At 59.8% G+C, this 27,874-nt stretch overlaps 2 protein-coding genes across 2 annotated transcripts; one reads left to right on the forward strand and one right to left on the reverse strand.

The window, feature by feature from the left end:
• Window positions 1-1,426: 1,426 nt before the first annotated feature.
• On the reverse strand, window positions 1,427-12,988 carry VOLCADRAFT_89979 (uncharacterized protein; the record flags this gene model as incomplete). The annotated part of the gene is made up of 12 exons (XM_002949656.1): window positions 1,427-1,534; window positions 3,160-4,751; window positions 5,351-5,483; window positions 5,864-6,802; window positions 7,376-7,504; window positions 7,743-7,829; window positions 8,196-8,252; window positions 8,345-8,493; window positions 9,009-9,270; window positions 9,582-9,848; window positions 12,304-12,374; window positions 12,973-12,988. The coding sequence occupies 12 exons, from the start codon at window positions 12,986-12,988 to the stop codon at window positions 1,427-1,429; spliced, it is 3,810 nt and encodes a 1,269-aa protein (XP_002949702.1).
• Window positions 12,989-13,662: 674 nt separating this feature from the next.
• Window positions 13,663-27,514, forward strand: VOLCADRAFT_89980 (uncharacterized protein; the record flags this gene model as incomplete). Its single annotated transcript, XM_002949541.1, has 25 exons — window positions 13,663-13,685; window positions 13,932-14,049; window positions 14,526-14,590; window positions 14,983-15,130; window positions 15,407-15,493; window positions 16,289-16,324; window positions 16,648-16,768; window positions 17,214-17,761; window positions 17,953-18,000; window positions 18,625-18,706; window positions 18,877-18,891; window positions 18,999-19,093; window positions 19,386-19,532; window positions 19,605-20,051; window positions 20,327-20,439; window positions 20,716-20,851; window positions 21,266-21,464; window positions 21,915-22,112; window positions 22,264-23,078; window positions 23,430-23,482; window positions 24,101-24,183; window positions 24,934-25,004; window positions 25,410-26,039; window positions 26,572-26,742; window positions 27,476-27,514. The coding sequence occupies 25 exons, from the start codon at window positions 13,663-13,665 to the stop codon at window positions 27,512-27,514; spliced, it is 4,488 nt and encodes a 1,495-aa protein (XP_002949587.1).
• Window positions 27,515-27,874: the final 360 nt, after the last annotated feature.

Genomic DNA, 27,874 nt, shown 5'->3' on the forward strand with positions numbered 1-27,874 from the left:
AACTTGTTTTTTCAGACGTTAAAATTGGAAAAAGCTAAAGCAACCGCGCTGTAAGAGAAAACATGTTGACATGTTATGTTGACCGCCGACATGTTGACGGCGGCGTTCTGTGTGCTGAGAACGCGGATGGGATCCTCGTTCTCGCTGCACATATCGCTCCGCGGTTACTATTCATTTGTGGAAGAAGGCACCCTTCCTCCCGCTCGACCAGGCGGGCAAAGGAACGCTCTCGTTTCGCTGTGCGTTTCACGGCGGCAGGAGCCTTCTCATCGCTTTGCTGAACTCTGCTCATCGCTGTACACGTTGGCTGCATGGGTATGTTGTACAGAATGCCCCTCATGTGTACGGCCGGCAGTACATGTCAATACATGTACATCGTACTTAGCGGTCAGAAAATGGGATTACAACCTTTTTTTGCATGTTACGAATCACCCAACGAACGCGCACGGAAAGCACCAAGCAAGGCGCATCTTGTGGTGATGATGACGCAGTGGGAGTTCGGAGCGGCTAGCGGGGACTGTATCGAGGAAATGTATCCAGCATGAAATGGTATTGAGACCATTTGTGGTGGCTCGCGGCTGGAAAGGCATCCCTCTCGAGATCCTGGCAGATCCCGGCTTTGCGCATATTTATAATTATCTGTGTGCCGTGCAATACAAGTTACAAGTTCCGCACACAAGTGCGGGTGTGTCCGTAAAAGCCGGGGAGGGGGCCATGGGCGTTGTATTGGTATTGATGCGGGTACGCGGGAGGTCATCGGCGGGGGGATTCGTTTATGAAACGTCTGTTAGAGTGCTGTGGAGCTCCATCCTGCTCAATGTGTTTAAAACTGGTGTTTGAGATCGAGCAGTGATCCTTTCCAATACCAAGCACTGTACTGCCTATCATTATCTCATCATTTTTTCGTTTCATTTCATTTCACATCTCTAGGGGCCCCCAAACCCCCCCCTACAGCCGCCATCATTTTGACATCTACCAAAACACTGCACGCTGCGGTGCTGCCATCAAGCTCTGCGACCTAGCTAGGAGGACATTGCGTACCGTGCGGAAAGCAAAAGCCCACTGCATCAGGCGCACATACAGCTAGTTGCAGCAGCTAGTAGTAAGCTGTAAAAACCTACACGCGAGTTTGGGGCCCCTCACTCGGGCTGAGAACCCACCAACGCCTGACAACACACCCGGCCATGTATTGGTGAACCCCTACCCCAACCACATGGTGCCCGCAACGACTATACACACACACAAATCTCTTGGAAACAACCGCACCCCAGAAAAGAGATTAGTCCAGGTACTTGTATGTACCTCGTGCTTTGTTAGTATTTGTAGTACTATATATATACAAACTAAGTACTAGGTTAGGCACTATTCGTAAGGCATGGACCATTGCTCCCGGGAGATCCTTCCGATGGTGGAGGGTATAGTACCCCTAGTCGAAACAGTGATCTTGCGAGCTGACCAGGAATGGAGTTGAGCCGCCGTCGATCCGGCAGATTCCGTTGGATGCCGGTGGTGGGTGCGGAACCTGAGCGATCCACTGAGGAGTTGACCAGGGTGACTGGATGAGGGTGCCCCGAAATACCGGGGAAGGCAGGGTTTCGCCGGGTAGCTGCCACGGGTGAAGATATACCCCCCTGTTCCACACATCATATACACAACACAATTCACATACAACGCGTTCCACTCAAGACTGCCACTCATTACCTCTAATTTCCGCCTCGCGTCCCCGTCCTCCACCCAGTACTCCTCATTGTATCGTTGGTCCGGCATACGACGGCGCCTGGTGCGATTTATGCGTCCGGAAGCCCTTTCAGCCTCCCAGGCATGTCCCCACCTGCCTCACAGCCACCGACGCATCTCACGGCGGGGTTCTAATTGCGTGCGCGTATGAATGCTCCTATTCCTGCCGCCGCCTTTCTGGCAACTAGTTGATGGTATGATGCATCGTTGGTGCGGTGGACGGCGGCGCCTGATGCGATCTCTGTTTGCGGAAGGCCCCCCCGCGTGCGGCCAAGCATGCTATTCTCTATTGACTGCGTGAAGCTTAACGAACTGAGTATGCGACCAACACATACAACATCTATGCCGATTGTAATTTCATGCGATTAATCAATTTGGTGTGTGTCAGCTTAGGCCGCATTAAGCTTTACGCAATGAGCCTCCATACGCATGATACGCAACATGTATTTGTGTAGGACATACCACAACAAGTACTTCAAGTACCTGAGTTATCCTAACAGCACTCATACACTACACCAGCTACCGACTACACCCATCACCTCTGCCATTCTAATGTGGGTGTACACTCCCAGCTTCATCATCATGGCGTGAGCCCCCCATCAAGTGCTCCTCACACATTCCCCCCTTTTTGGGTATCTGTCCCCTAAAGTTCCCGGTAGTGAGGTGTCCAACGAAGTTCCCAGGATCCTCAAAGGGAGTCTGACGGGGGGGGCCAACATATCCCCTTGTGGAACGGATGCGCTTGAAAAGCATCCACACATGGGGTGAGTGATGAGAAACCAACTTATCTCCTGCCCCTGCACCAAGCGAATCGCGCACTTCAAACATTCCAGAAAGAAACTCTCACCCGATGTGGTCGTTCTGTGCGACCTCGCGTGGGTCACGCATCGTTTTTCAGAGCGTTGAGTTGAATAAAGTGATGCGAACACTGCACTCGTGTATCCAAACCCCCCCTCGCTACTACGTTGTCTAGACGTGTTTAGCTATGGGACAATGATTCCCAGCGCACGAAGCAAGCACACCGCACGAAGGAGCGGAAAGGTAGATGTTGTTGTCATCACCGCGACGGTGAGGCAGTCCTGCTACTTCCAGCTACAGCCCTTGCCATTCGTCCCTGCCGCCAAAGACATCCAGCGCGGCTGGTGCAGCCCGAGTCCCTGCCGCCGCTTTCCCCCGTGCCCGCCCCCCGGCCCCTCCCCGCCCGGCTGCACCACTACGTCCCACTACCGCCGCACACGTACTAATACCGCGGCCCCGCGTCGGCGCCGGCATCTCACTCCTACGCGCTCCATCTCCGTTGCCGCCCCCCTCAGCGCCGCCGCCCTCACCGCGGCCGCCAGGCTGGTCAGCTGCAGCGGCCCCCACACCTCCTCGTGTGCGCTTCCGGCTCGGCTTGCCCGAGGCAGGCCCCTGATGTCCCACCTGGCCCTCAGCCAAATCGGCCTGGTGGCCTCGCGCGGGCGGCATCTGAGCAACCGGCATCTGGGGCGCAGCATTGCGCTGTGGCCCCTGCTGCTGCCGCCCGGGTAGCGGGTTCCGTGGTGGCTGCTGTGGTGGTGGTGGTGGCGGCTGCGGCTGCGGCTGCGGCTGTGCAGCTGGACCTGGGCCTGGAGCTGGTGGGTGCAAAGGCATCGCCATCGCCGAAGGGGGACCTGCTGACGGGTGCTGCTGCCTTGGCTGCTGACCGAAGGCCAACTGGGGCTGGTGGTGCTCCTGCTGCTGAGGCGGATGAGACGGCCATCCACCACTGCCAGCCGCGGAACCCCCTCCTCCCGCTCCCCTAGCGGCCCCGCTTCCGCTGATGCCACTCAGATTGCCACTGCTGCCGGCACCAACGCCCATCCGCTGCTCATTGCCATCGTACTGGACCTGCACCTGCGTGTGCATGTGTGCTGCCACATCGTACGATGGCCGTTGGTACTGTTGGGGCGGCGGATTTGGGTGGGGGTGGACGAGCACCCACTCGTTGGCCAACTGCTGCTGCTGTTGGTGCTGTTGTTGGTGCTGTTGTTGGTGCTGCTGTTGGTGCTGTTGTTGGTGCTGCTGTTGGTGCTGTTGTTGGTGCTGTTGTTGGTGCTGCTGTTGGTGCTGTTGTTGGTGCTGTTGTTGGTGCTGCTGCTGGTGCTGTGGGTGCTGCCGCGGCCCAGGACCCGGCTGTAGCGGTTGAGGTTGCTGCTGCTGTGGTGGTGGAAGTGGGTGATGCGGTGCTTGCATCGCCGGCTGTGCCTTACCCTGCAGGGCCAGTGCTGGATGTGATGGCGCTAGAATCGTCATGCATGACTCAGGTCGCCCGGGGGCAAGGGGGTTCTGCTGCTGCTGCTGCTGGAGGAGGAGATCGCGGCGCATAGAGGAAACATGAGAACCGAGGGGGAACTGAGCTTCCCCCGGCTGCTGCTGCTGCCGCTGCTCTTCCTGCTCCACGGGATGTGCAGGTTGCAGCTGCAGTGGCTGTGATGGCTGCGACGGCTGTGAAGGTGGCCCGGCTGTTGGCGGCAGCAGCCGCGGCGGAAGCGGCGGCGGAATGTGATTGGTGGCGGCGGTAATCGGCGGCGGCTGGTAACGCGGCTGGGACACGCTGGCGGCGACATGGCCGTCAGAGGCTCCTGTGGCGGTTGTCTGGCGATAAGGGAATCCCTGGAGAGCGCCGCCGGCGCCGTCACTGCTGCCTCCACCGGCTCCCATAAATCTGTAGGGAGCTGGGCCCCTACACATATCGCGCATGGAGCCGTCGGCACCGGGGCCGCCGGCGTCGTGTTCTTCCTGCAGGACAGCGGGAATCGACGGCGCCGCTGCCGTTGTGGGAGGGCCGCTGCTTTCAGGCGCCGGGAGAGCCAGCAAAGAGGGGACCGGTGGCGGTGGCGGTGGCGGTCTGCCGGCCGGGGGTGCAGCGCCGCCGCCGCCGGCGGTTGCACCGAACCCCGCTGCTGCTGCGGCTGTTGGGTTGTCGCCTTCCGCAGGGGCAGCTGGTCTGGACGGCGCTCGCTGAATGCGAGTGAGCTCCTCCCGCACCACGACTGCAACGAGCGAGTGGCAATGAGGGGGGAGGCGAGGAGACACCGCCCGGGAGGAAGTGGTGGTGGTGGGCGCTAAAGGAGAGTCACTGAAGACATTTAACAATGGGAATGAGCAGGAAACCAAAAGGACATGCGTGCCGAAGGACGTGCCGAGGGAACAAAGGTACAAAAACACACGGGTCGGAACAGAAGCATGTGAATAAACCACCAGGGAAATTAGAGACAAACCGCCGAGCCGAGCGGAACCACTGTGATGCTGCAACACGGGGCATCAAGACCGGGTTGAGAAAGGAAAAAGGAGGAAGAGGGACACACATGCCCTGTACAGGCGTCCGGTTGAAGCACCGGGGGCCTAGAACGTTCCGAAGGAGAAGCGAAAATGGGACGAAGGCAGAACGGATCAGGGAAGGAGTGCTAGGGCAGTCGAGGACTGTGGTAAAGTGCAGGGGCGCAGTAGTCAGATTTTTTCGGAGGTCTGAGGGCTTCGGCCTATACATAGATAGGTACATCACATACATACATATACATACTCCCTCATCCTTAACGCCCCCACCACAACCCTAAGCCCTAACCCTCTCTCCCTCCGGCCGTCATCCCACCTGCGTTCGCTACACGGCCGCCCCCGGGCCCCCCGGGGGCCCCCCCGGCCGTCCTAACCCCCCGGGGGCCCTCCCGGGAACACTGCAGCTCGTGAACTGTGACGGTGTTTCGGAGCACCGTGTTGGGAGAAGCCTGGACATGAAGCAGTGGCAGCAGTAGCAGTCGCAATAGCAGTCGCAACAGTAGTAGCAGCAGTAGTAGCAGTAGCAGTAGCTATAGCAATAGCAATAGCAGCAGCAGCAGTAATAGCAGCAGTAGCAGTAGCAACAGTAGTAGCAACAGTATTAGCAGTAGCAGCAGTATTAGCAGTAGCAGCGGTAGCAGCAGGAAGGGGGCGAAAGGGGGAAACTGGACAAGAATAGGAGATTTTCGAGGTGAGGAGGTAATGGGGTGAAGAGAAGAAGCGGCAGACACAGGTGAAAGAGGCAGACACAACGCGGACCAACGACCCACGGGTCATGGGTGACCTCCACGACAATCTCCAGCCCCGCAAATCCCGCGGACCTTCCCACCTGAACAGTGCGAGTGATCACCGTCTCCTGGTATAGCACCGCCTTCCGCTCGCCACGGCCGTCACCTCCACTACCATCCCGGCTTGGACCTGACGCCGCCGCAGCTGCCGCTTGTGGCGGCGGCCTCCGCCGCTGACCCTCCCCTTGCTGCTGCTGCTGCTGCCGCTGCTGGCCCCCTCGTCCCCCCGCGCCCTCCGTGCCGGTGAAGCTATTACCAGCTGCGGCGGTGGCTGCACTCCCCGGGAGGCTCACACCGGAATCCGCGGAGAAAGCAGGTGACGGGCACCGCGAAGGCGGGGGAAGGCTGCTGCTGCCGCCACCTACGCGGTGCCGGTTGGCGGCGGCGCGGGACCCCGGGCGACCCCCAGCCGCACCCACCGCGGGCCCAAAACCCACGACGTCGTCATACCTGTCGTGCATGCTGTACCCGTCGCCGTCGTCATCATGGAGATCAACATTCTGGGAATCTAAGTGGAACCCCTGGGACAGCGACCCCAAATCCAGCGCGTCAGGGCCGTCCACGTCATCCCAGCCATCGTCGTCACCTACGCCGCCACTGCCGCCGGCAGCGGCGGCCGCAGCGTCCCGCCGGCTGCCGCCGCCGACCGCCGTCGCAGGTGACGGCCAGCGGCCGCCATGGCAGGCGCCAGCGCCGCGCCAGCGCCGCGAACGTAGGTGGTTACTAGGCCGATGCAGCGGACCCGTGCCGACCCCGCCGCCGAGCGACAGGGCTCCCTCACCCCCATCGCTGTCCAGACAGCATCCGTCAACTTCAGGGAAGACGCGTCCATCGTGTTGTCCGCCGCCAGCACCGGCGGCGGCGCCGCTTCTTCCCCGCCCACACCAGCCATCATCACCATCCACGTGGCCCTCGCGACCTCCTTCCGCCGGCGGCAGCCTGGCGCCCTCCTCGTGCTCGTCCTCCTCCTCGTCCTCCGGCTCCGAAACCATGTAATACAGCACGGACACACCCTCACGCCGCGGCTGCTGCTGCTGTTGTTGATGCTGTTGATGCCGCTGCTGCTGAGGCCGCAATGCATCAGAGCTGGAGCCATCGGCTTCCGGCGGCCTTCCAAAGGGATGATGTTGCTGCGGCTTCGGATGATGATTTGCCCAGCAGCGGTCGCCGCCGCCGCGACCATCACCTCTGTCAGCGCCACCACTGCCACCACTGCCGTCGCCGCCGCCGCCGCCGCTGTTGGGATCCCGCATCTGCTGCTGCTCGCCGGTCGCGTTCTGAACGTGCTGCCGGAACCCTTGATGTTGCTGATACTGCTGAAATTGCCGATGTTGCTGATTCTGGTGTTGGTGTTGGTTCTGGTGTTGGTGTTGGTATTGGTGTTGATGTTGTTGATAGGGCTGAGGGTGATGCGGCTGCTGTCCGTAGCCCCCTGGGGGGAGGGGGTTCCGGATCGGGTCGTACATTGGTCGCTGCCAGTTGCCACCCGCTGTCGGGGGCGGCGGGGGCGGCGGGGGGGGCCCTTGCCACTGCCCCTGGTGCAGGTCCCCCACGCGACCGCCGACGGCACCACTGCCGTACACGCTGCCGCTGCCGCCGTCCGCGCCGCCGCCGTCGTCGTCCGAATCCACAGACGGCAACAACTCTCCGATCCGCGCCTGCAGCAGCTGCAGCTCCTCCTCCTGACCAGGGCCAGACGGTGTGCAGCGTGCAGAGACCAACAACACGAGATGCAGTACGGCCTTACCGTACATCATAATAATCCAGTATGATATCTTGGGTGTTCGCTGGGCCGGCACCTCCCGCCCTCCCGCCTCTAGCAAGCCCCTCTTATCCCAGGCTCCAAGCCAGCTGCACCCTAGCTAGCACCCTAGCTAGAGGGGGCACCCGCCGTTAGCATCCACACCCCCTCCAACTCACCATGGCTTTCGCCGCCAGCTGCAACGTCTGCTGCTCGCGTTCGGCGGACGCCAGCTCACCCTCCGCGGTCGTGGCCCCCTGCAGAGCCTGACCAGGGCCAGGGGTATGGGCGCGGTAAGGGAGACAAGGACATATACCGGTAATTAAAACACGTAGTTGTGGTGGCCGTTAGGACTCCTACCACGCTCCCTGGAGCCCTCAGATGGCCTCCAGACTATAACCCCCACCCGGCTCCAGACCAGATGTGGCCAACGTTGGTCATTTTAAACATGTCGTCGAGCACGCTGAGGGGTGCCGATGTGCCATATAGCCTGATACTACGCGGCCTGAAAGCCGCACCCGGGTGCTCGGTCTCCAACCTTCGGCAGGGAACCCACCATCGCCAGGGGTCAGCCAGGCAGAGGCCTGGCCAACGCCGCAAACGCGGCGGCGCTGCTGCCATCGCACGCGTACCAGCACCTTCGCCCCTGCTGCACCGCTGCGACACATGACCGCTGCGACACATGACCGCTGCGACACATGACCGGGCATATCGCCGCAGAGGAGGGGGCCAAGGTCCGCACCGCAACCCCCCCGAGGCCATCTGTGTCGTGTGCCCTCACCTGCTCCCCCTGTGCCGTCAGCGCCGCCAGCTCAGCCTTCTGCCGCTCCAGGAGGGCCGCCACGGGGTGGTCGGGGGCTGACAGCGCCGCCAGGCGCCCGGATGCCGACTGACGCGATGCGGCAGCGGCGGAGGCGCGCGATCGAAGTTCTGACACAGGGCGGCATGGAACCGGGAACCGGGACGATGAGTGTGCCGCCGCACGGCAATACACAGGAGGCGACAGAACGAATGCCCCCCGTTTCCCAAAAGGAGGAGCGCTGCGCCGGCTCTGGAGCTGCTGCATTTTAAACGCTGTGGGTGACAGTTCTAGATTGCGTTGATCTTAATTTTTCTTATTTTCCACACCATTCACTCGGCTCCCCCACCGGCTACTCGGGAGCTGGCAGGAGCTGTTGTGCGACGCCTTGTTATGTTGGGGCCAGTGTTGGAGCTTACGCGGGAAGGTGAGGGGTGGCTCCCGCCGTTCTTCCCCTCCCAGACCCGTGGTTCGTCTTTCCCCCCAGACCCGTTATCCTCACAGCCCTGCCCGCTGGCCCCTCTTCCTCTTCCCTCTCCCTCTCTCCTAATCCCGGTTTCCTCGAGAGCATGGTTCCAGTAAAACTGTGTCTGAAATTCTGGTCCGTTCTGTCCTCCTTCCAGTTGGAACCCGATTTCAAACCCACCCTGGAGCTCCGCCTCCAGCGCCGCTGCCGCTGCTCGCTCCTCGCGCAAGGACGCATTCTTAGACTGCCACTCCGACCTGTAGGAGAGCAGCTCCGCTCGCCGCGCTGGCAAGGCTGCCTCCAGCGAAGCACGGTGCTGCTCGGCGGTGCGGGAAGCTTCCTGCCAGGCGGCGTGGCAATGTGCCCGCGCGAATTCATCCGACTGCCGCTCTAGCGCGGCCGCCTTGGCCTCCAGCTCGCGGCGATCGCTAGAGATGGCCACCTGCGTTGGATTTGGTTTCTGGTTTGGACATCGATAAGAGCTCAGATCTACGAACTTGGTGATTGATGAGGGGGGAAGTAACGCTCCAGCGGATTTGGGCGAATTGCGGATGCTGCTCGAGCCCAAAGACTAACTGGCTGCGGTTGATGCTGCGGTCCATCGCTGTTGCAGCTCTTCTTTGTTTTAGAGGATTGAAAGGCGTCCGACTATGGCGTTGCTCTTTTGCATGCTGCAAGCGGCTTGGACGCATGTCAAAAAGGCGCCAAAACGTTTGACCTTCGACCGCGCTCGGCGGCTCCATCCTCCCGCACCTCGAGCTCGACTTGCTGCGAATCTAGGGCAGCCACCTGGCGCCGAAGTTCTATCAGCACGAGCTGCAAATCCTCTTCTTCGCTGGCTTTTTCGATGGCCCCCTGTTCCACGGCTTTTGCGCGCTCGGCGCTCCGTTCAAGCTCGACAGCTGCCGCATCCAGCTGCTTCTGCAGGGCGGAGCACGACAGAAGCTCCTCGCGAATGGCCTCATCGATCGCATCCAGCTCCTTGCGCACGAGCGCGACACCGGCCGCCAACGTCGCGAGCTGAGAGTCCATGGCGGGAACTGCGATCAGCGGTGTGTTGAGGAACAAAAAATATCGCAGTGTGCCTGCCTTGGCTGCATAAAGGCCTGCTGCACTTGGTACTTTCTAAGCTGTGCCCCTTGAAAAGGTAATGAAGCTGGGTGCCGCGCTAAAGGAAAGGAGGTTGGCCTTCAACAATTCCCAGACGGCATATCAGGACAGCCTTTATTTTTGGACGGTATGTGCTTTTTGGCGTCACAACGGTCCCGCGGGACATGGGACGGATCTTGGGGCAAATCCGTATTTACACGGCACGACACTTAAAGGACAATACAAGAAGCGTATGCCGTATGTACTCCAACTGGCTACATGGCCAGAAGACTCCTTGTGCCGCAACCTAGTCCGCATGCAAAAACGTCCTTCCCACGCGGCCGGTGGTCATCGTGGCGCATTTGCCCTTGAGGTGCCTCTTGCGAAATGCCGCCTGCCCCATCGACACAGAGACCCGTACAGCCAAAATGGGAGAAATCATTACGAAATCATTATGCGCACTGTAATAGACGTTTCTCTGTGTCCATGATTGCACGCCCTTCCTGTGTTCAGAACTGTAAACTGTAAAGGCCCATCAAAGGAGGCATGAGCGAAGCCAGCGCTGCAATGCCTCAGCATCCACAGCATCAGTGCAGATAATGCACCATCCGGTTTCGGAAGACCACCAAGATCTGCACTAGATGAGTTCAGACCGCGCGGGGGCCCCAGTTGGCAGATACAGTCCCTGCGTTTGCGCCACCCCGTGCCTGAGAGTGAGTTCCATCCGCGGGGTAGTAAGTCTGCCGCCCAGCCGGCACATGCAAAGGCACCCAACACCCGATCCAGAAGTAAGGCGCAGCCCCGGTGTGATGTCTTCCTCCTTGAGTTCCAAGAGACTGGTCTGAGTCCTATCCCAACGGATTGAACACGCGCCTTTTCTATCGTCGGGAATGGATAGGCGTAAGACCCACATCGCACCTTCTAATGAACCACATCAGAAACATCAGACACAGAAGACATCAGAAGCCCCGAAAATGGATGGCGCCTATCCATTCCCGAAGATAGAAAAGGCGCGTGTTCAATCCGTTGGGATAGGACTCTGGCCAGTCTCTTGGAACTCGGATGCTACCTGTCGACAACAAGGAGGAAAGCGAAGCATATGATGACGAAGGACATGGCATAGGCTTGGGGTCCTTCCAGCTGTAGGCGGTGCAATGTCTGATGTCGGGTTGACCACAGGCTGCGCCCATCGCTCGGGCTCGTAGTTGCAGGTTGCTGGTCGGCAGGAATCACGGCCCAGCGAGGCTCGGCTAGCTGCATGTGGGATAATTGTGTTTGGCCACGTAGTTGAACAGGGAAGGGCCATTGGGAAGTCTGAATGGCGGACACAATTACTTGGTGCAAGAGCAGCGATTATTGCGTCAAGACCCTACGCCCAAATGGATCTATTGAAGTCCGGAGGAAGGGTACTGGAGACTAAACGTATCCGAGTGGGTGTTGTTGTAGAAAGAAAGCGGTCAGCAGCGCTTGATGGGCCCGTAATACCTTACACTACCTAACGTACTGATAACTACATGTCAACATGGCTGCGGAAGACACGTCTTGGTGATCTCCACCCTACCCGTCACTTGCACCAAAACACGTTGCCTGCCCAGAGCGCCACTTTAAATTCTTAGCTGATGCTGCGACGATCGCCGGAGGCCCGAGGGAGGACTCGCATGCAGCAGGGCCACACCAGGGAATGACCGGAGCAGAGACCGAAGCCCATCATATATTGGTGCATATGTTGTTTCTTTGTCAGTAACTCTAGTCAAGTGCCAAGCGAGCTGTCCTCAGCCTTACTAGGAGATTGCCACACTGAGATCAGCATGTAGGCCTTAAAGTTTTAATAAGGAAGTTTTGATAAACATAATCCCCGTCCTTCGCCTTTGCGGGGCCGAGGAGCCTTCGCAGCCTGTCAGAATCCAAAAACTAGTTACGACCTTCTGTAGAGCTCGCAAATCACAAAACTTCTCCGGGGTGTATGCGACTTATGCATACTGTAATGTACTTCAGCAAACTGCAAATTCCAGCAAACTTCATGCGAACTGCAGGTCACAAAAGTTTTCTGCGCGTGCCCAGTACGCTGCGCGTGCTGGGGCGTGGTACGGAGGCGATAAAAAACTCGGAGCTTGTACTTTGTTGGAGTCACCCCCAGTTTAATATTGCTGCTGAATTACTAAGCACCCTTCTCGCAACACAAGGTTCTTGGTCAAGTGGTGCGGATTGTTGAGCTTACAGGCACGCAAGCTTACAAGCCCATATAGCCCATCATTCATTAGGAGCCAGGTCAAACGGCTGTTTCGAACGTTCAAGGGCAAGCCCACAACCTTCTGTCCACCCATCTTAAGCAATGCGTGCAGACCGCCGTCTGGGTCTATCTGACACCCCGCAGCGCCTTTCTTACCTGGGTGCTTGACAACTGCATCGCCAATCCGCATCTGGCCCAGCATGGTGCATGGAGGTCCCCCGCGAGACCTACAGTACACACGGGGGCTGGGTGAGGGCGCACTACCCCGAAGCGGATCACCAAGGCCTACAGACCAACCGCTTCACGGCAGCACCCAAACGTAGCTACGAACAACCCGAATTAGCCACCACTGTCGCGTGCCGCGACACAAGAGCCACACTGGCTCGTACGCCATACGGCAAAGACACTCCGTATTCGCAGAAAACCTTAGTTTTCAACGCTTTACGTAGAAAACTGTCAGTTTTCATGCGAAGACTACGTTACAAACAAGTACCTGCACGCAAGGAAAGAACGTACAGACCTACAGTCATCTTTTTCCCCACACCAGCCTTGCCCTCACGTTGTTTCCCAGAAAGCAAAAAAAATCCTGTTGCCGCTAGTGATCTTCATACATTACCATAAAGCGTATGCATAGCACCCTCTTATGCGGGCAAAGTATTCCTGGAATGATTGCACGAAAAGTTGGAAAAGACGTGAAGACAGATGAAAACTAGGTGCCAGCAATTTCTTTCCTTAGTTTAATACTACTTATTGTACGTAACGCTTTCTCGGGCAATCAATGATCGAACGAAGAGTTTACAGATGGTGTGGTTGACCTCCTCTCACCTGGCAAAGCAGTCATGAATTTCGTTACTTCATTTTACCCACAAGAGCATCGGACACCTCCCTTACCTTTAGTCGCACTTCTAGGGTGCCCGGAGCTGCATAGGGACATTGCCGATTACTTCATCCAACATCATAGGCCGCCGCTTGTCTTCCATGGATCAAATGAGCCCCTGGAACAATTTGTATCTAGGGCATTTGGTGAGTCATCATACAGCAAATAGCACGGTGCTAAGAAGCGCATCCTGTCCCCGGCGGTTAACAAGCTGAGACCTTTTAAGCTCATGCCCTTGCGCTCTCTACGTTAGGCCCAAAGAAACGCATTTCGCTTGCAACGGGACCGCTGGCTGGCATACTCAAGGTAGGGAACCCTCCTCAATCGCGCACTCTCGGGTTATACGATGCCCCAACCCTGTCCCTACGGGTTAGGAGCACGCGCGCTCATCATTGTTCTGGGCATGGGCCAGGGAGCGTTGGGGGACCTTTTACATGGACGAGGGAACTCCATGTACATGGGGATACGGCTTGATCATAAGGGGGGGTCGTTGACCCCTACGCCTCGCTCTTGGCCGTACGGGAGCTGGATTTTACCCTAGCTGACGCGCAAAGTGGTAAACGCGCTAAGCATACTGCTCATGTCCATATGTACCGCAGTCGGACTGGTTTGCCAAGCACCGCGGAAAGAAGCCTGCCATGGCTGTGGCGCTCGTTGAGAGGTGTGTGGAGTCCGGCCACGCCAATGACGTGGCACGGTTCCCGGCTCACACAGGCCAAGGGGAGAACGGACCCCAGGACGGGAACTGCGGTGCCAGGTTTAAAGTCTGCCACAAAGGCCCCAAGGCCTATGGCAGCTCTTTCCTTCCTATTCTAGGCCGTTGAACAGGGGGCCCCCACAAAGAGGGCCACAAAGCCAGCTCAATGGTGTGTTGGACAGTGACAGGGGGATCGTTCATCTCGTACAGGCGGGAGCTGGAAGGCGACCCTACGACTTGGAACCGCATGATGTACGGCCTAAAGCTCATTGCGGATGCAGCGGGGCAGCGAGGCGCTGGCGTGCTGGTAGCGGTGGTGCAGCAGCAGGTGGGTTGGAAAGGGACACCCAGTTGCGCCGGCCAGGGCTTTTCACCAGCGACCAGCAGCGGGGAGCTGCTGCACAATTCTGTTGCTGTGTGCAACGGTGCTGTCTCTCGTGTGAGTTGGTTCGGCGGCATACATAACGCTTGTGGAGCTTGCGTCCCTCTGCACAGCGCGCTGCTTCCTGCTGTTCCTGTGCCAGCTGCTGTTCCTGTGCCAGCTGCTCTTCGGTAGAAACAGAAGCAAAGGCAACAAAGCAGCATCAAGTGCAAACCGCACGTGGGTTGAATGCTTCGGTGGGGGAGGAAAGATACGCATGCACAATTGACATGGGAGGGAGGCGGCCCGGGAGGGAGGCTTGGCGCACAGCGGGCTTCCAACTGGATGCGGCTTCTGGGTGTGCGACGGCGCATCTAGCGCAGGCAGGGAAGTGGCACCCGCGGTAACTTCTTTATGGCTGGATGTGATGTGGTGCGTTGCAGGGCTTGGGCGACTTGTCTCCTGACCGAGTCCAGGCGGTATCCCACAACCTGACGTTAGACCGGAGGTGCGCTCGCTCGCTGTGCCAGAGAATGTGCAGGGCGGGCTTCTGGGCGGGTGGGATCGGGTTGCTGCCGAATGCGGCTGGAAACGGCGATCAAGGCATGCGAACCGTAGCGAGCGTTACCTAGTTAAGACATCACACCGGGGCTGCGCGTTACTTCTGGATCGGGTGTTGGGTGCCTTTGCATGTGCGGGCTGGGCGGCAGACTTACTACCCCGCGGATAGAACTCACTCTCAGGCACGGGGTGGCGCAAACGCAGGGACTGTATCTGCCAACTGGGGCCCCCGCGCGGTCTGAACTCATCCCTCCATACCTTTTCGTTTGCACAGCTTACCCTCTCCGTACGGCCATGCGCCGTCCACCCTGATGGATCTTTGTGCGACTCCGTGTACAGGCTGATCATCCCGCTGCCCGTCGTCGCGCCTGCGGGTGCCCTGCCTGACGACCCCGCCATCCGCCATGTTCGCGACGCGGCTCTGGCGCGGCTGGGCAAGCTGGTTCTGGAGCTGTGCAGCTCGTACTACAGCCGCCTGTCAAAGCACGTGGCTGACAAGGCTGCGGCCCGGCGTAGCACGCTGGGGGGTCCGTTGCCACCGGAGCTGGCGGCGCGCACGGCATTTAAGGCAGGGTATCCAATGCCGTTAGGGGGCTCGGAATGCGGCCGAGATAGATGACAATGTCGGCAAGTCGGTTTGTGTAGGGGGCCCTCTCTGCTGTTTTCGTGGGTAGAGAGAGCGCCGCCCCGCTTGCTCCCCGCATGGTCCGGAACTCACCTCCTGGCGCCCCGCTACGGCGCTCTTGTTGTGTGGTGCATGCAGCTTGCGGTGTATGCGGAGTTTCGTCAGGACTGGGCCACAGCAGTTGCGCACTACCGGGAGTCGTATGGCGCCATTCTGGCGGTGCAGGTGCGGCGGGTGGTGGGACGGCGAAGGAAAGAGGGGGGGGGGAAAGAGTGAGGGAGGGCCTGCGCGCAAGGGAACACTTTCAGTCCAGAAACCGGGAAGCAAGACCCTGAAAAACTTAATGACGCCTAGGAGGACGTGAGCTGCGACATAACGTGAGGCAGATTGATCACCCACTGCACAGGCTGGCGTGGCCGTAGCGTAAACGGCCTGAGACGGTTCCCTTCAAAGGGGGAGGAATGTAGTAGCTGTCTATATAGTACGTATGGCACACATATCATCTATATAAATACGCGCTAAGGCGCTTCACTAGCATCTTGAGAGAGGCCTTTTCAGGCCGGCGAGTAGTAAAACTCCGTAGTGGACTGGCGCGCAAACGGCCTTGGGAAATGATTATGTGCTGTGCGGTTAAATCGTAAGGAGTGGATGTTGCATTGAGCGATGAGCTTGGGCCGCTGCCTGCTGCTGTGGGGCATGTACCTCGAGCTCTTTTGTTTTCACTCAACATCTCCATGTCTGGTGTGTTGAGGGCGGTCGGTCAGGCGCGAGGCTGCTCATGTGATGCGGACTTCGACTGGCATTGCAGCTGTTGCGGCCGTGGGCCTGTAGCCCTCCCCTTGGCCCTTTTGATTCGGTGTTTTCCCTCGGTCATCTCCATTTCCTGTCGCCCAACATCTTTTGGCCTTCTTATCTCAATCTGCAAGGTTCGCGCTGCCGCCGCTTCGTACCCGCAACCCTCCACTACCGCCGTTCTTTGTGCTGGAATGTCCCACCGTTCCACCTCGCAACCTCCCGCAGATTGGACCTCCTCTTCGCCCGGAGCGTTGGACGGAGGTGAGGTCTACAGGCTTATAAGTGGACAGGGAAAGGCCTACGTCCCAGATTTCATTCTTGGTGCATGCGGGGACCCCCCTCCCGCCCACCCACACGCTTTGGGGCTGATAGCGATGCTGATGCTGCTGCTCCACGCCTGGCCATAAGTCATAAAAAACCTAGACATGGCCTTGCTGTTAACGTTAACTAAATATTGTGCGATACCGTTTTATGTTATCTTAACGTGCACAACGACGCGCCTCCCAATCCCCCCAACGACTTCGACTGGGGCCTGCCTGGTTTGGCGGTCTTATCTTTCCCTCGCCTCTCTCCGACGCTGTCAGGTGTGCGCTGTAGCTGAGCTGGTGCACCTGAAGCTCATTATGTTGGCCGTACACCAGGGCAGGGTGGAGGACGCGGTGGCGCAGGTGCGGGCGCACCTCGCGCACTTCGGCAAACCGCCAGGTGAGAGTTGTGCGGTTGGTTGTGCGGTTGTTCCCCACCGGCCGGGGTCATGGAAGAACGGGACGGATCGAGGGCAGAAGCGGCCAGAAAGCAAAAGGCACAGATGGGCGATTTTCCTGCGCTGCGTGGCGATGTGCGGCGGGACGCAGGCGCAGGCGCGGTTGTTGGGGGTGTTCTTTCGCACTCTTACTGTGTCCAGCTTGAGGGAAAGGACTCGGTGGTGTCAGGGCTTTGTTAGGGGAGGAGGTCCTGTGGTGTGGCAGGCATGCGACTTCAGCTGCACTGGATGATGATGATGATAGTAGTGCTGTATCGTAGCCGCCCGTAGTCCTCCCCGTTCTTTATTGCCGCTGCTGAGCTGCCCTGAGGAACCTTCCGTCGCTCCGTTCCGCGGCCGTCTACCGTGCTGCTGCCCCCCCCACCGACACATGGAGCTGGCCACCAGGCGTGTTGCCACCCGCCGCCGCCGGCAGCCACCTCGGCTACCTCGTCCGCCAACATCAGGTAGCGGCTCAGGAGGTCGGCACCCACGTCGACGCGCTGCCTGCCTACATGCCGGCGTTCTCCACCGCCGGAAGCACCGTGACCGGCGCCACAGTCACCGGCACCGCCGCGGCCACGGCCGCGGCCGCGGCGGCGGCGGCGGCGGGGTTCACCGGCGGCAGCACCGCCAGCGCCATTCCGCTGCCGCCGCAGCCGCAAGTAACGGGCGGCGGAGCGGCCGCCATCGCCGCCGCCGCTGGTGCCACCGGCGCGACAGTCAACACCACAGGTGCGATGGCGCCATCCGTGGTTTCCAGCTCCACGCTAAAGGACTGTAGTCGAGCGCACCTTTTGATAGCAGCGGCGCAATTGGCGGTGGCGCGACGGCAGGCAGCGGACGCGATGCGTGCGGCGCGTGCCGCTGGCGGATGCGCGCCACTGCTGGACACGGCGCCGGTTCGACGGGGCCAGTACGTTGGTCAGCTGGTGCTACGCAATGAAGCGGCGCAGGTGCGTGTGGGGCGCGATACGCGGTACGGGCCGCTGCGTGTAGCCTGCTTCTGTGGCCCACTAGCGAAAGTGAGCCACGAGGGCACGCTGTAAGGCGAGCCTACGGACCGTAGCCATGGGCCGTAGGAGTGCACTGTGTCGGGTCGTTCGCTGGCAAGCAATCCTGATTAGCTGCCCGTTGTCGACTGCAGGGTGGACACTCGCCGCTGTCTGATCACGACTACCTGCTATTTCTGGAGGTGGGTGTTCCTTGTCAGGCGCTGGGGGTTGCGGCGCTCGTGGAGGGGTGGGAAGGGAGTGTGATCTAGGACGGGTTGAGGCTTTGTGGAATGGGTGTTATGTCTCGTTCCGTACGAGGATGAAGCGCCCGCTACCCCGGCTGCGTGCACAGCCGCACACGGCTGGTGGAAACTGGGATGGATGTAGGTCGGAGGAGGAGGAGGTTCATGGTTGCCCCGGCAGCCCCGCCAGAGCCACTCGTGGGCTGCGGTCGGAGATGATGATAGGCACGAGATAGCACTGAATTGGTTTGAGGGGAGGACAAGGCGCTTCGTGGCATGGACTGCATATAAAATTTACCGGCAAGTGTGAGTGTGCGGCTACACTGAAAATGTTTTTCACTCATGTCTTTCTCTCTCTCTCTCTCTTCTAATCACGTCACCAGCTACGACCCAATACTGGGTTGGAGGGGGGTACGCGGCTATTTGCTAAAGGACTGGTTGAAGCTTTTATTTTAGTCCCCTTGGTGTCGTCGACGGTGTTTGCGTTTTGCATGTGTGGCTTTGGCCTGTTACCCCTATTGGCCTGTTACCCCTGTCCCCCCTCCCCCTCCGCCCGCTCTCTTCGCACTTGGTGTTGCCCAGTCGGAGGAGTGTCGACTGGTGACCGCACCCTACGTGATTGACGTCATGAACTCCGCACTGCTCATACTCAAGGACTGTGCAGGTGCGTGTGTGTGCGTGTGCGTGTCTTTTATATGATCTTTGCGTGCATATATATGTATATATATGTGTGTGTATTGACATGCACGCTTCGTTCCCCTCTGATCCTCTCACGCACCTGGTTTCTCTTCTCTTCTTTTCTCTTCCCGCCTCCGCCTTCGCCTCCGCATGCAGACCGGGACCCTCCGAGTGAGGGCTGGCTCGCCTATTCGTGCGCACCTCTTTTCGAACCATTTTACGATCGCTTTGAATCTGCGTCCTTGTCGTCCTGCTTCTTTGCGTTCCTTGCCATGTAGGGGTAGACCGGCTTCGCAGCCAGCTTGGCGGCATGATGGCTTCGGAGCACATCCTCGCTAATAACCTATCCGCAGCCAGGAAGCTGCTGCTGCAGGTGGATACGGGTTTTAGGAGTTTGGCTGCGGATACCGCACCTACCACCTACCTGCACCTTCCTAGCGTGACTCGGCCCTTGATATTTTTTGGGACCTCCGTTGTTTATCTTTTGGTCATGTATCTCTCTGTCTGAGGTGTGTGGTGGTGTCCCGGTTTTGGACCTCCCGGTTTTGGACCTCCCGTGTTTGTCTTTTGGTCATGTCCCTGTCATGGCTTTCCCACGGTTGCTTCATGTAATTACTTTTTGGATGTTTCTCCTCTCCCTCTAACACCTTCCCCCCCCCCCGCAGGTGTGCCACCAATACCGGCGAGAGGGCTGGCTGCTGCCGCTGCTGCAGGCGCTCGTGTCCCTGCGGGAGGTAGCGCAGCGGCTACGGCTACCGGCGGAGCACGTGTGCTACAGCCTGGAGATCGCCGCCCTGGCGACGCAGTTGCAGGTCCAGCAGCCTCTGCCACCGCAGCAGCAGCACCACCACCACCACCACCACCAGCACCACCACCAGTCACAGCTGCTACGAGAGGCACCGGCGGCCGTCGGGCAACCGCCCTCGGCCCCTAACCACCTCATGCACTCCCGGTCGAGTTCAAGTCTGGCGGATGACCGCCGCCATGCGGCGGCAGCGGCGTCCAGGACGCTCAGCGCCGCCGTCGCGGCCCAGGCGTCGTGTGCTACTCGAGTCGCGGACCCCGCCGCAGCGATGGCGGCATGCAGGTCCGCCATTAATACGCTGATGACGGGCATCTCGGAAATAAAACAGGGCATTATGAAGACGACGGGCACAGCGGCGGCAGCCGGGACGGCGGTTCCGCCGCTGTCGCCAACGGAGCCGTCGCCGTACATTGGCACAGCATCAGACGGCGGCGCTGTGTTGGCGGTTCCGCCGCCGACGCCGGGGCCGCCGACGCCGTCGGTCAGCGGTGGCGGTGGCGGCCTGCCGCGGCATTTTCACTACACGGTGCGTCCAAGCACCATTTCTTGCCCTAACATCTCGTCTCTTCAGTTGCTTTTATGCCAAAAAAAGCAATCCGTCCCACAATACCTGAGCATGCGCACTTCAAGCTTTACCTCTTGCCCGCCGACCCAGTGAAAACTCCCGGGCCTCCCCGAAGCCTTCCTCCCCTATCCGGATGGTGATCCCCCGGCGGCCTTCTTGGCTTCGCCCCGCCCCGCCTCGCTCCGCCCCGCCTTGCCCTCCCTGCCCCCGGTGCCGTCCTGCCCCGGTCCCGTCAGGTGGAGTATTTGGACTTGCGGGAGGCTCAGCGCCGGGCCCGAGAGGCCGGGGACCTGCGGCCCATGGCGGAGATCATGCACCGCCACACGCAACAGGACTTCGGATGGTGCAGGTGGGGTCACCGGCCGGGGGGTTGTGGGCTGCGCGTGCGGAGGCGGGGGGGGGGGGGAAAACGGGGTTAGGGAAATAGGACCAAGGAACAGCACAGCACAGCACAAGATAAATAAAGGGGGTTCAGCGGTGAAGGTCTGTGAGGTCCGGCAGCCAACTTGGCAGGGGTAGAACGCCAAGTTGCAGGTAGCAGGAATACCGGAGGCGAAGGCAGCAACGTTTGCAGGGGGGGTGTCGGTTCATGGGGTCGTGTCCGCTGTCCACGTCGCCCACGCAGGTGCCTGGCGCTCGCCGCTGGTTTCACGTACGGCCGCCCCGATCCGGACACCGCGGACTTCTACCTGGGCCTCTACAACCAGCTGCCGATGCCGGTGCCACTCAAGGCCGTCATCCTGCACTTCGTTGACGACCACGTAGGTGAATGAATGTGCGGCATCACCGGCGGCTGCTACTGCTGGTGGTGCAAGATGCAGCACCAGCACCAGCACCTGCTGCAAGCGGTGACTCAGCGGGGCCGCCAACAGCTGTGTCCTAAAGAAAGAAATAGAGAGAGAGAGGAGGAAAAAGGCGATGAGGGCTTTGGAAAAAGGAAATTGTTTGGTAACGGTTGTGACAAGTACTGTTACTCGCTAACGTCATATTTAACTATTTATTCCTGTAAATCTATTCATTCAGCTTTTCTTTATCGCTGTGTCCTCCATTCCCCCACCTGTCGCAGTCGACCCTTGCATGTGCTTCTTGCGCTCCTGTCGCGGCGATCCCTCAATTCACCCATCCTCTTCAACCAAACCCCCACATGTCTTATGTGTGTGCGTCGGGCTCCCCAGGGCGATATCTGGGTCCAGGCGCTACCCGGTGTCGTACCCCCCCAAGAAGCCCCCGCTACCCCACTGCCGCAACATATTGGCGCCGCGCTGGACTCTGCCACACACTCCTTCCACCACCTGCACCTCAACTCGCACCTGCGTCCCCACACCGCCCGACAACAGCAGCAACAACAGCAAGAAACAGCAGCCTATGGGCAAGGTACATGGTTCGGTTGGTGGTGGGAAGTGGTTAGGCAAAACCTTTCCAGCCGTTTCTTCCTCTTCTCCTTCCCCCTCAAAATGGCGTCTTTGTAACTTCCCCCGCTCCCCAACATGATTGTGGGGTGTTTTTCTTGATTCTTTTTTGAACGGGCTTAATTTGGGACGCTTTTGTTGCACGGCGGCAGCTCGCTGTAATGCAAGCATGGAAACTGCCGTTATCGTAATTGTCGTGTCTGCTGAGCCTGAGGCTGAGGCTGAGGCTCAAGTACCCTCAAGACCCCTCCCCCCCTGTTCCCTTCCCTCCCTCTGCCCTACCCGATCGGACCCTATGCAACTGCCCGCAACCCCCGGGCTGAGCTGAAACGGTTTCCCCCAACCCGTGGGTGGCTGCTTTGGCTTTTTGTACTTAATATAATCCCCCTCGATGGCTTTCTTCCCCTCTTCGCAGCGGGGGAGCCGCCATCCACACCGCACAACGGTCGCCAACCGCTGCCTGCCGAGTGGTGGATGAGCCAGGCAGGCCAACAGCAGCAGCAGCAACCGCCAGCAGCCACGTCGGGCGCGGCATGTAGCGGTGGTGATGGTGGGGAAGGCGGCGTGTGCGAAAGCAGCGCCACCGGTATTGGCTGCGGCGGTCGGTTACCAGGTGAGTGAGTGGGTGGATGGTAGTGGGTGGGTGAGTACCTTAGTCTGGGGGGTTACGGTAGTGGGGTTGTGGGGGATAGACTTACTAACCCCGTCCTACAGCTCCTCCTTGAAGCTCCTCTCACCGTCACCTTCCCTTCTGTTGCATACAGGCCAACTCCACAAAACTGACGGACCTCCCTCCACCTCTGAGGGCGTATCCGGGGCCGCCGCCACGCCCGCCCCAGCTTCCACGCCCTACCACGCCGCCGCCGCCGCCACAGCACCTTCACTGTTGCCGTTGCCGCCGTACCGCTGGTCGCACTTCTCCGTGCGCCTGGCCCCCCGGTGCCTCGGCCGCCTGCGCGCGGAACGCGCCATCCTGCTCCTCTCAGACCACGCCACTGTCGTATTCAAGCTCGCGTCCTTCCCACCCGCCACCGCCGCCACCGCGGCGGCGCAACCCGGAGTGTTGACGGGGCCGTTGCTAGTGCCGCCAGGCGGTGGCGGTGGCGGCGGCGGCAACGGCGCCTCCGTCGACCACGCCGCGGCGCCATTCCGCAGTATCCGCGCCGCCGCCGCCACCGACGGCGGCCCGGCGGTGTCGCCAGGGCAGCTGGTGTTAACGGTGGCGCATCTAGGGCCGCTGCCGACGTTGTCGTACGGCCTTCCTGCGGGCCTTGCGCTGCTCGGTGAGCATGCTCCGCTGCTGGCGATACTGGCGGTGGCGCCGGGGGGCCGGCCGCTGCTCGGTGCCTCTATGGAGTTCGTGATTGGCCGTACTAGCGGCGGCCTGCAGGCCTCCGATATCGTATTGGTGGTTGACGACACGGAGGCGACGCGGGGGCTTATGGCGCTGAACAACGAGCGATACCGCATACCGCTGCCGCCTGTGCAGCCGGGTCGCAGTCACACGGTGCGGCTGTGGGCGAGGTCCGCGGCGGCGGGAACGGCGGCGGTGGCGGCGGTGCTGCTGTGCCCTGCACAGGTTGGCGGTGGAGGTAGTGGGCGGGTGGTAGTGGGCGGTATCGGGAGGGTCGGTCTGCTTGCTTGAGTTAGGAGGGGACAGTGAGTGCGTTGGAATACAGGGAGGGGCGCTAGGGGACACATCCAGGGCGCTGAGGTGGGGGAGGGCGGCGGCGGGGGGGTTGTGAGTTGGCTCAAGGAGGTGTTAAGGGTTCTAGGATGCGTTTGCTCGGCGGTGTGGCCGGTCCCTCGAACTGGCCCGTCCCTCCTGCAGCTATCATTTCTGTTCCTTCACCTTCGCTGGGCCCATGTTGCCTCTTACTGCCCTTTTGTCTGCCTCTCTGTCTGTCTGTCTGGCTCCGCCTGTGTGCAGGTGACTGCCACAGCCACACTGACCTTCGAGGAGCCGTTTGAGTTCAAATGCAGGTTAGTATTGAGGGGTTGGAGGAAAGGAGGGTAGAGGGGAGGTGGGAAGGAGGAAAGGAGTTGAATGCAGCTGCACAAGTAACGAAAAGACTCAGCTGCCGACGTCCGAAGAACCAACTACGGAGGAGGACAGCAAGGCGATGACGCAACAACCCCCTGTAGCTCCGGAACCTGAGGGTGGAGGGGGGCTAGGGGGGATATGGTGTCGCACCAGGCCATGCCAGCTGACAAGGGTGTACATACCCTACCCCGCGGAGTTGTGACGACCGCCGGTGGGAGCACCGCCGGGGTATCTGAGGCACTGGTGTGCCAGATCTTGGGTTCATGTCCCGGTCTGTGTCGTCTGCCGGGGGCCCTCCCGGTTGGTCTTGTTGTTGGAGCTTTGGACGTCCGTCGGCATTCGACCCATTGCTGCTTCCATGTGAAGATATCATCCCCTCCTGCTGCTGCTATTGCTGCTGCTATTGCTGCTGCTATTGCTGCTGCTATTGCTGCTATTGCTGCTACTACTGCTGCTATTGCTGCTGCTATTGCTGCTATTGCTGCTGCTACTGCTGCTATTGCTGCTGCTAATGCTACTGCGGATGTTATTATCCTGTTGTCCTGGTTGGTTTTCAGGATGTCCTCGGAGGTGGGAATCCACACGTTGTCACTGCCTCGACTGACGACTCGGGAGGGTGGCACCACGGCGCTGACCATCGGTGAGAGCCGCGGGCGGGGGGCACTTGGCGGCGGCGGCGGCGGCGGCTGCCTGGGGTCTGGGTTCTGGGGTTTGGGGTTTGGTGTGAGTGAGGGGTAGTGGTGGGGTGGGTGTGGACGGGAATGATGTGATGCAAACGGCGAGGAAATAACTGCCCATGTCCGAGTGGGCAGGCAGCTTTGGGCGGTGGTGGGTGGGCGGTAGTGGATGGATGGATGGATGGATGGATGGATGGGGTTATCGGCTGACGATACGGGTACGCATCTTTTTTCCTTACCAGCCGGTGCCATGCAACCCCATGAATCAGGTTCGGGAGGACGTCGTATGTGTGTATGTATGTGTGTTTGCAATGCGTGATGCTGGTTTGGGGAGATCTGCTCTTTGGACGTCAAGGTGGTACGGGTCGGGGTTTGGGCGTCGGTGTGGTGTTGGATGGCCCCGTGGGTGGATTGGTGGGTGGGTGGGTGCGAGGGGGGTTCCAACCGCACCTGTCCAGTCTGTACCACTGCACTCGCAGTGGAAGCCAACCCTTTCCCCACCTCAGTCCCTTGTTAGGCCCGGTCCCCCGCTCACCCTCCCCACCCCTCCCATCCACCTCCCTCTTCGGACGCCAGCAGTTCATTTATTTCTGGTTTCCCCTTGTTGCATAGGATATTTCTCCCTCCCCTCCTCATCCTACCCGGCATTTGCCTTGCACCCTTCTCCAACTCTCCCCACCTTCCCATCCCTATGTTTCCCCCTCCCCTTTCAGGCCAGCCCGTGATGGTGACAGCCATGATCCGGGCACTACAGCCCGCCACATTAGAGCTGGCGGGGGCGCAGGTGGGTCGCCTAAGGGGGGGGAGGGTCCCCCTAGTTGGGCGGGTGGAGGACTTGGCCTTGACCTGGCCGTTGCGTCGCAGCGTTGCGCAGCCCAGTGAGTGCGGTATAGTATAGTATTAGGCTCGCAGCTGAGCCGGCTGTATGAAGCAATACATACCTGCCCTGAAAGGCCCTGGAGGGACTCCCCTCCGCCGTTTTCCACCCCTCCACCTCCACCTCCAACCTCCACCTTCACCTCCAACCTCCACCTCCAACCTCCACCTCCTCATTAGTTACTTCTTAGGTACTTCTGGCGTATCAGTCTATCCTGGGGCATCAGCTTCACTCGTTCACGTGGTTCTTCTTCCCACCTCCTCCTCCCACCTTTCGCCCATACTACGGTATGTAATCTCACCTCCCCCTCAGGTGGCTCTGGAGCCCAGTGCCGCCATCAAGCTGGTGGCCGACCCCAACCAGCAGCTCACCGCGCACGGTCCCGCCACTCCCATGACCCTGGCCCGCGGGGACGTGTTCACTTTGCTGCTGCCCATCTGTCCCACTGAGCTGCTGGAACACGGTCGCAGCATGGGGCGGCTCAACCTGAGGTGGCGGCGAGCAGCGGGCAGCCTCCTGCGACCCGCCTTGCCTCCCACTCCACCTCCACCTGCATCTCCATCACCCCACCAACATCATAGCCATCATGAACACCAGAACCGAAAGGCTGAGCTTTCCCAGCACCACTACCAACAACAACAACAGCAGCAGCAGCAGCAGCAGCAACAGCAGGAGGGGGATCGGGGTGAGACGGACGCCCCTGGTGACGGGGGTAGGGGGGTTAGTGGGGATGGGGGTGGGGGTGCGGTTAGGGGAGGGGAAGCTGGTGGTGGCGGAGGAGGTGGGGACTGTGTGGATCCGTTGGGGGAGCCCTGCCCTGACCCATGGGTCACCAGTGTGTTGGAGCTGCCGCGGGTGACGGTTTCGGAGAGCCTGCTGACTGCGAGGACGCTGGGGCCTGCGCAGATTACCTCGGGGATCGCCTTCACTTACACATTGCAGGTGGGGCTTGTGTGCGTGTGTGTGTGTGTGTGTGTGTGTGAGGGAGAGTGGATATCTCTATGGATAGTGGACAGGGGGGGAGGTACGAGAAATGAAGGGAAAGGAAGTGATCAGTGATGACGTATGGGAGGAAAAGGTGAAGGGAAGAAAAGAGTCACCGCGATCTTGAGAGGGGAAGGGGGCTGGAAGGTCCTGTAGCTAACAGCCCGGTTTTGGAGGTCCCTTGTTATTCAGCGCATCGCGGCATGGCGGTGCTAGGGCCGTGGGCCGGGTAGTCAGTAGTGTTGCTTTGCGAGCCCTCCTCACCTCTGCCCCACCTAACCCCCCCGCATTCCCCCCTCCCTTCCAACCCCTATCCCAATCCTCTTCAGCGCTAACTTATTCAGCTCGTTTAAATGAAATATTTATCTTGGGCAAGGAGTAACATTTGCTTTTTCCTAAATCCTGCTGTATCTATAAGCTTTAGATTATATTTTTTATACTTCTTTCTCTTTCCCGGGGCCCCCCGCCATCACCACCCGCCCGCCCGCAGCTCCAGAACTTCAGCTCCACCCCCCTGGAGCTCATGATCTCCCTCATGGACGCCCCCGGCTTTGCCTGCGCCAACGAGCGCAGTCCGTCCCTCTCCGTGCCCCCCCGGGAGAGGTCCTCCGTGTGCTGGACCCTCACTGCCAGCGTGCCCGGCCACCAGCAGCTGCCGGGGGTGAGGCTGCTGGCGCCAAGACACAACTGCGCACTCACAACGCAGAGCACGCACGTGTACGTTCAGCCCTTCTGAAGGTGGGGGGATACCAGAGGTGTTGGTGGAGGAGGAAGGTAGGGGGAAAAGGGGGGAAAGGGGGAGGAGGATGGAGAGCCGGAAGAGGTTTAGGAGGGGGGAGTTATGAGGTGGGGTGAGGTGGGCTCGGACAAGCGATAACTAAACCTTGGGGAACCCTATATGTATGTACGCATGTATGTATTAAGAGGGAGGGGCCTCTTCAGGGAGCTGTTGGGGGGGTCTGGGGTTAGGGCGAGGGGGGCAGAGAGGGTGGAGGCGAGGGGGGGAAAGGCGAACCATGAACGAGTGAAGCTGCTGCCAGGGCAACAGTGTACCAAGAGGCGAGGGGGGGGTCGGGAGGGGGGAGGGGTCTGTCTGGCTGCCAGCAGAGCGCAGTTGGGCGGTTAGGAGCTACTGGGATTGAGTCTGTGTCACTGGGGCCAGTGGAAGCAGTGGGCAAGGCAGCAATCACAACAACAAGTAACAACAACAGCGGCAGCAGTACAGTAAGGAGAACTTACAGCCCCGGCAGGGCGGCGTTGGGCTAGGGTAGAGTTGCGTGTCTGAGTGACGAGTGACGAGTTTGTTGTAAACCAATCTGACGTGGCCGTCCTGCCTTGCGATATGGTATGGGCGTGTGACGGTATCGTATGTGTACACCGTTCCTCGTACACAGTTCGGTCACAGAATCGTGTCCGACGCATCGGCGATATGATGGTTGGTGCTGTGTGGTTGGTGTGAGGGATGCTGTGGGACGATTTGATGCATCTGATGGGCGGAGGGGGACCCCAAGCGTGCAGTAGCAGCAGTCAGCAACCACGATGCTGAAGATGATGATGATGATGGTGGTGGTGGTGTGGTGGTGGCGGAAATGTGTCTTAGGGAATTTGGGTGTGTGTGTTTGCATATCGAGAGCCTCCTTCCTGTACCGGAGAGTGGGGAGGGGGAGAACTGTACTTTCAAGGTTGGTGCCGAGTTGGCCGTGCGGTGTGGACCAACCAAAGCGCTAACGTGGTTTCATGTCCCCTATGTCCGTGCTGTTTCACGTCCCGTTCCGAAGTATAGCCACACACAC

Source organism: Volvox carteri (assembly GCF_000143455.1).
Source record: "Volvox carteri f. nagariensis unplaced genomic scaffold VOLCAscaffold_15, whole genome shotgun sequence".
NCBI classification, from domain to species: Eukaryota; Viridiplantae; Chlorophyta; class Chlorophyceae; order Chlamydomonadales; family Volvocaceae; genus Volvox; species Volvox carteri.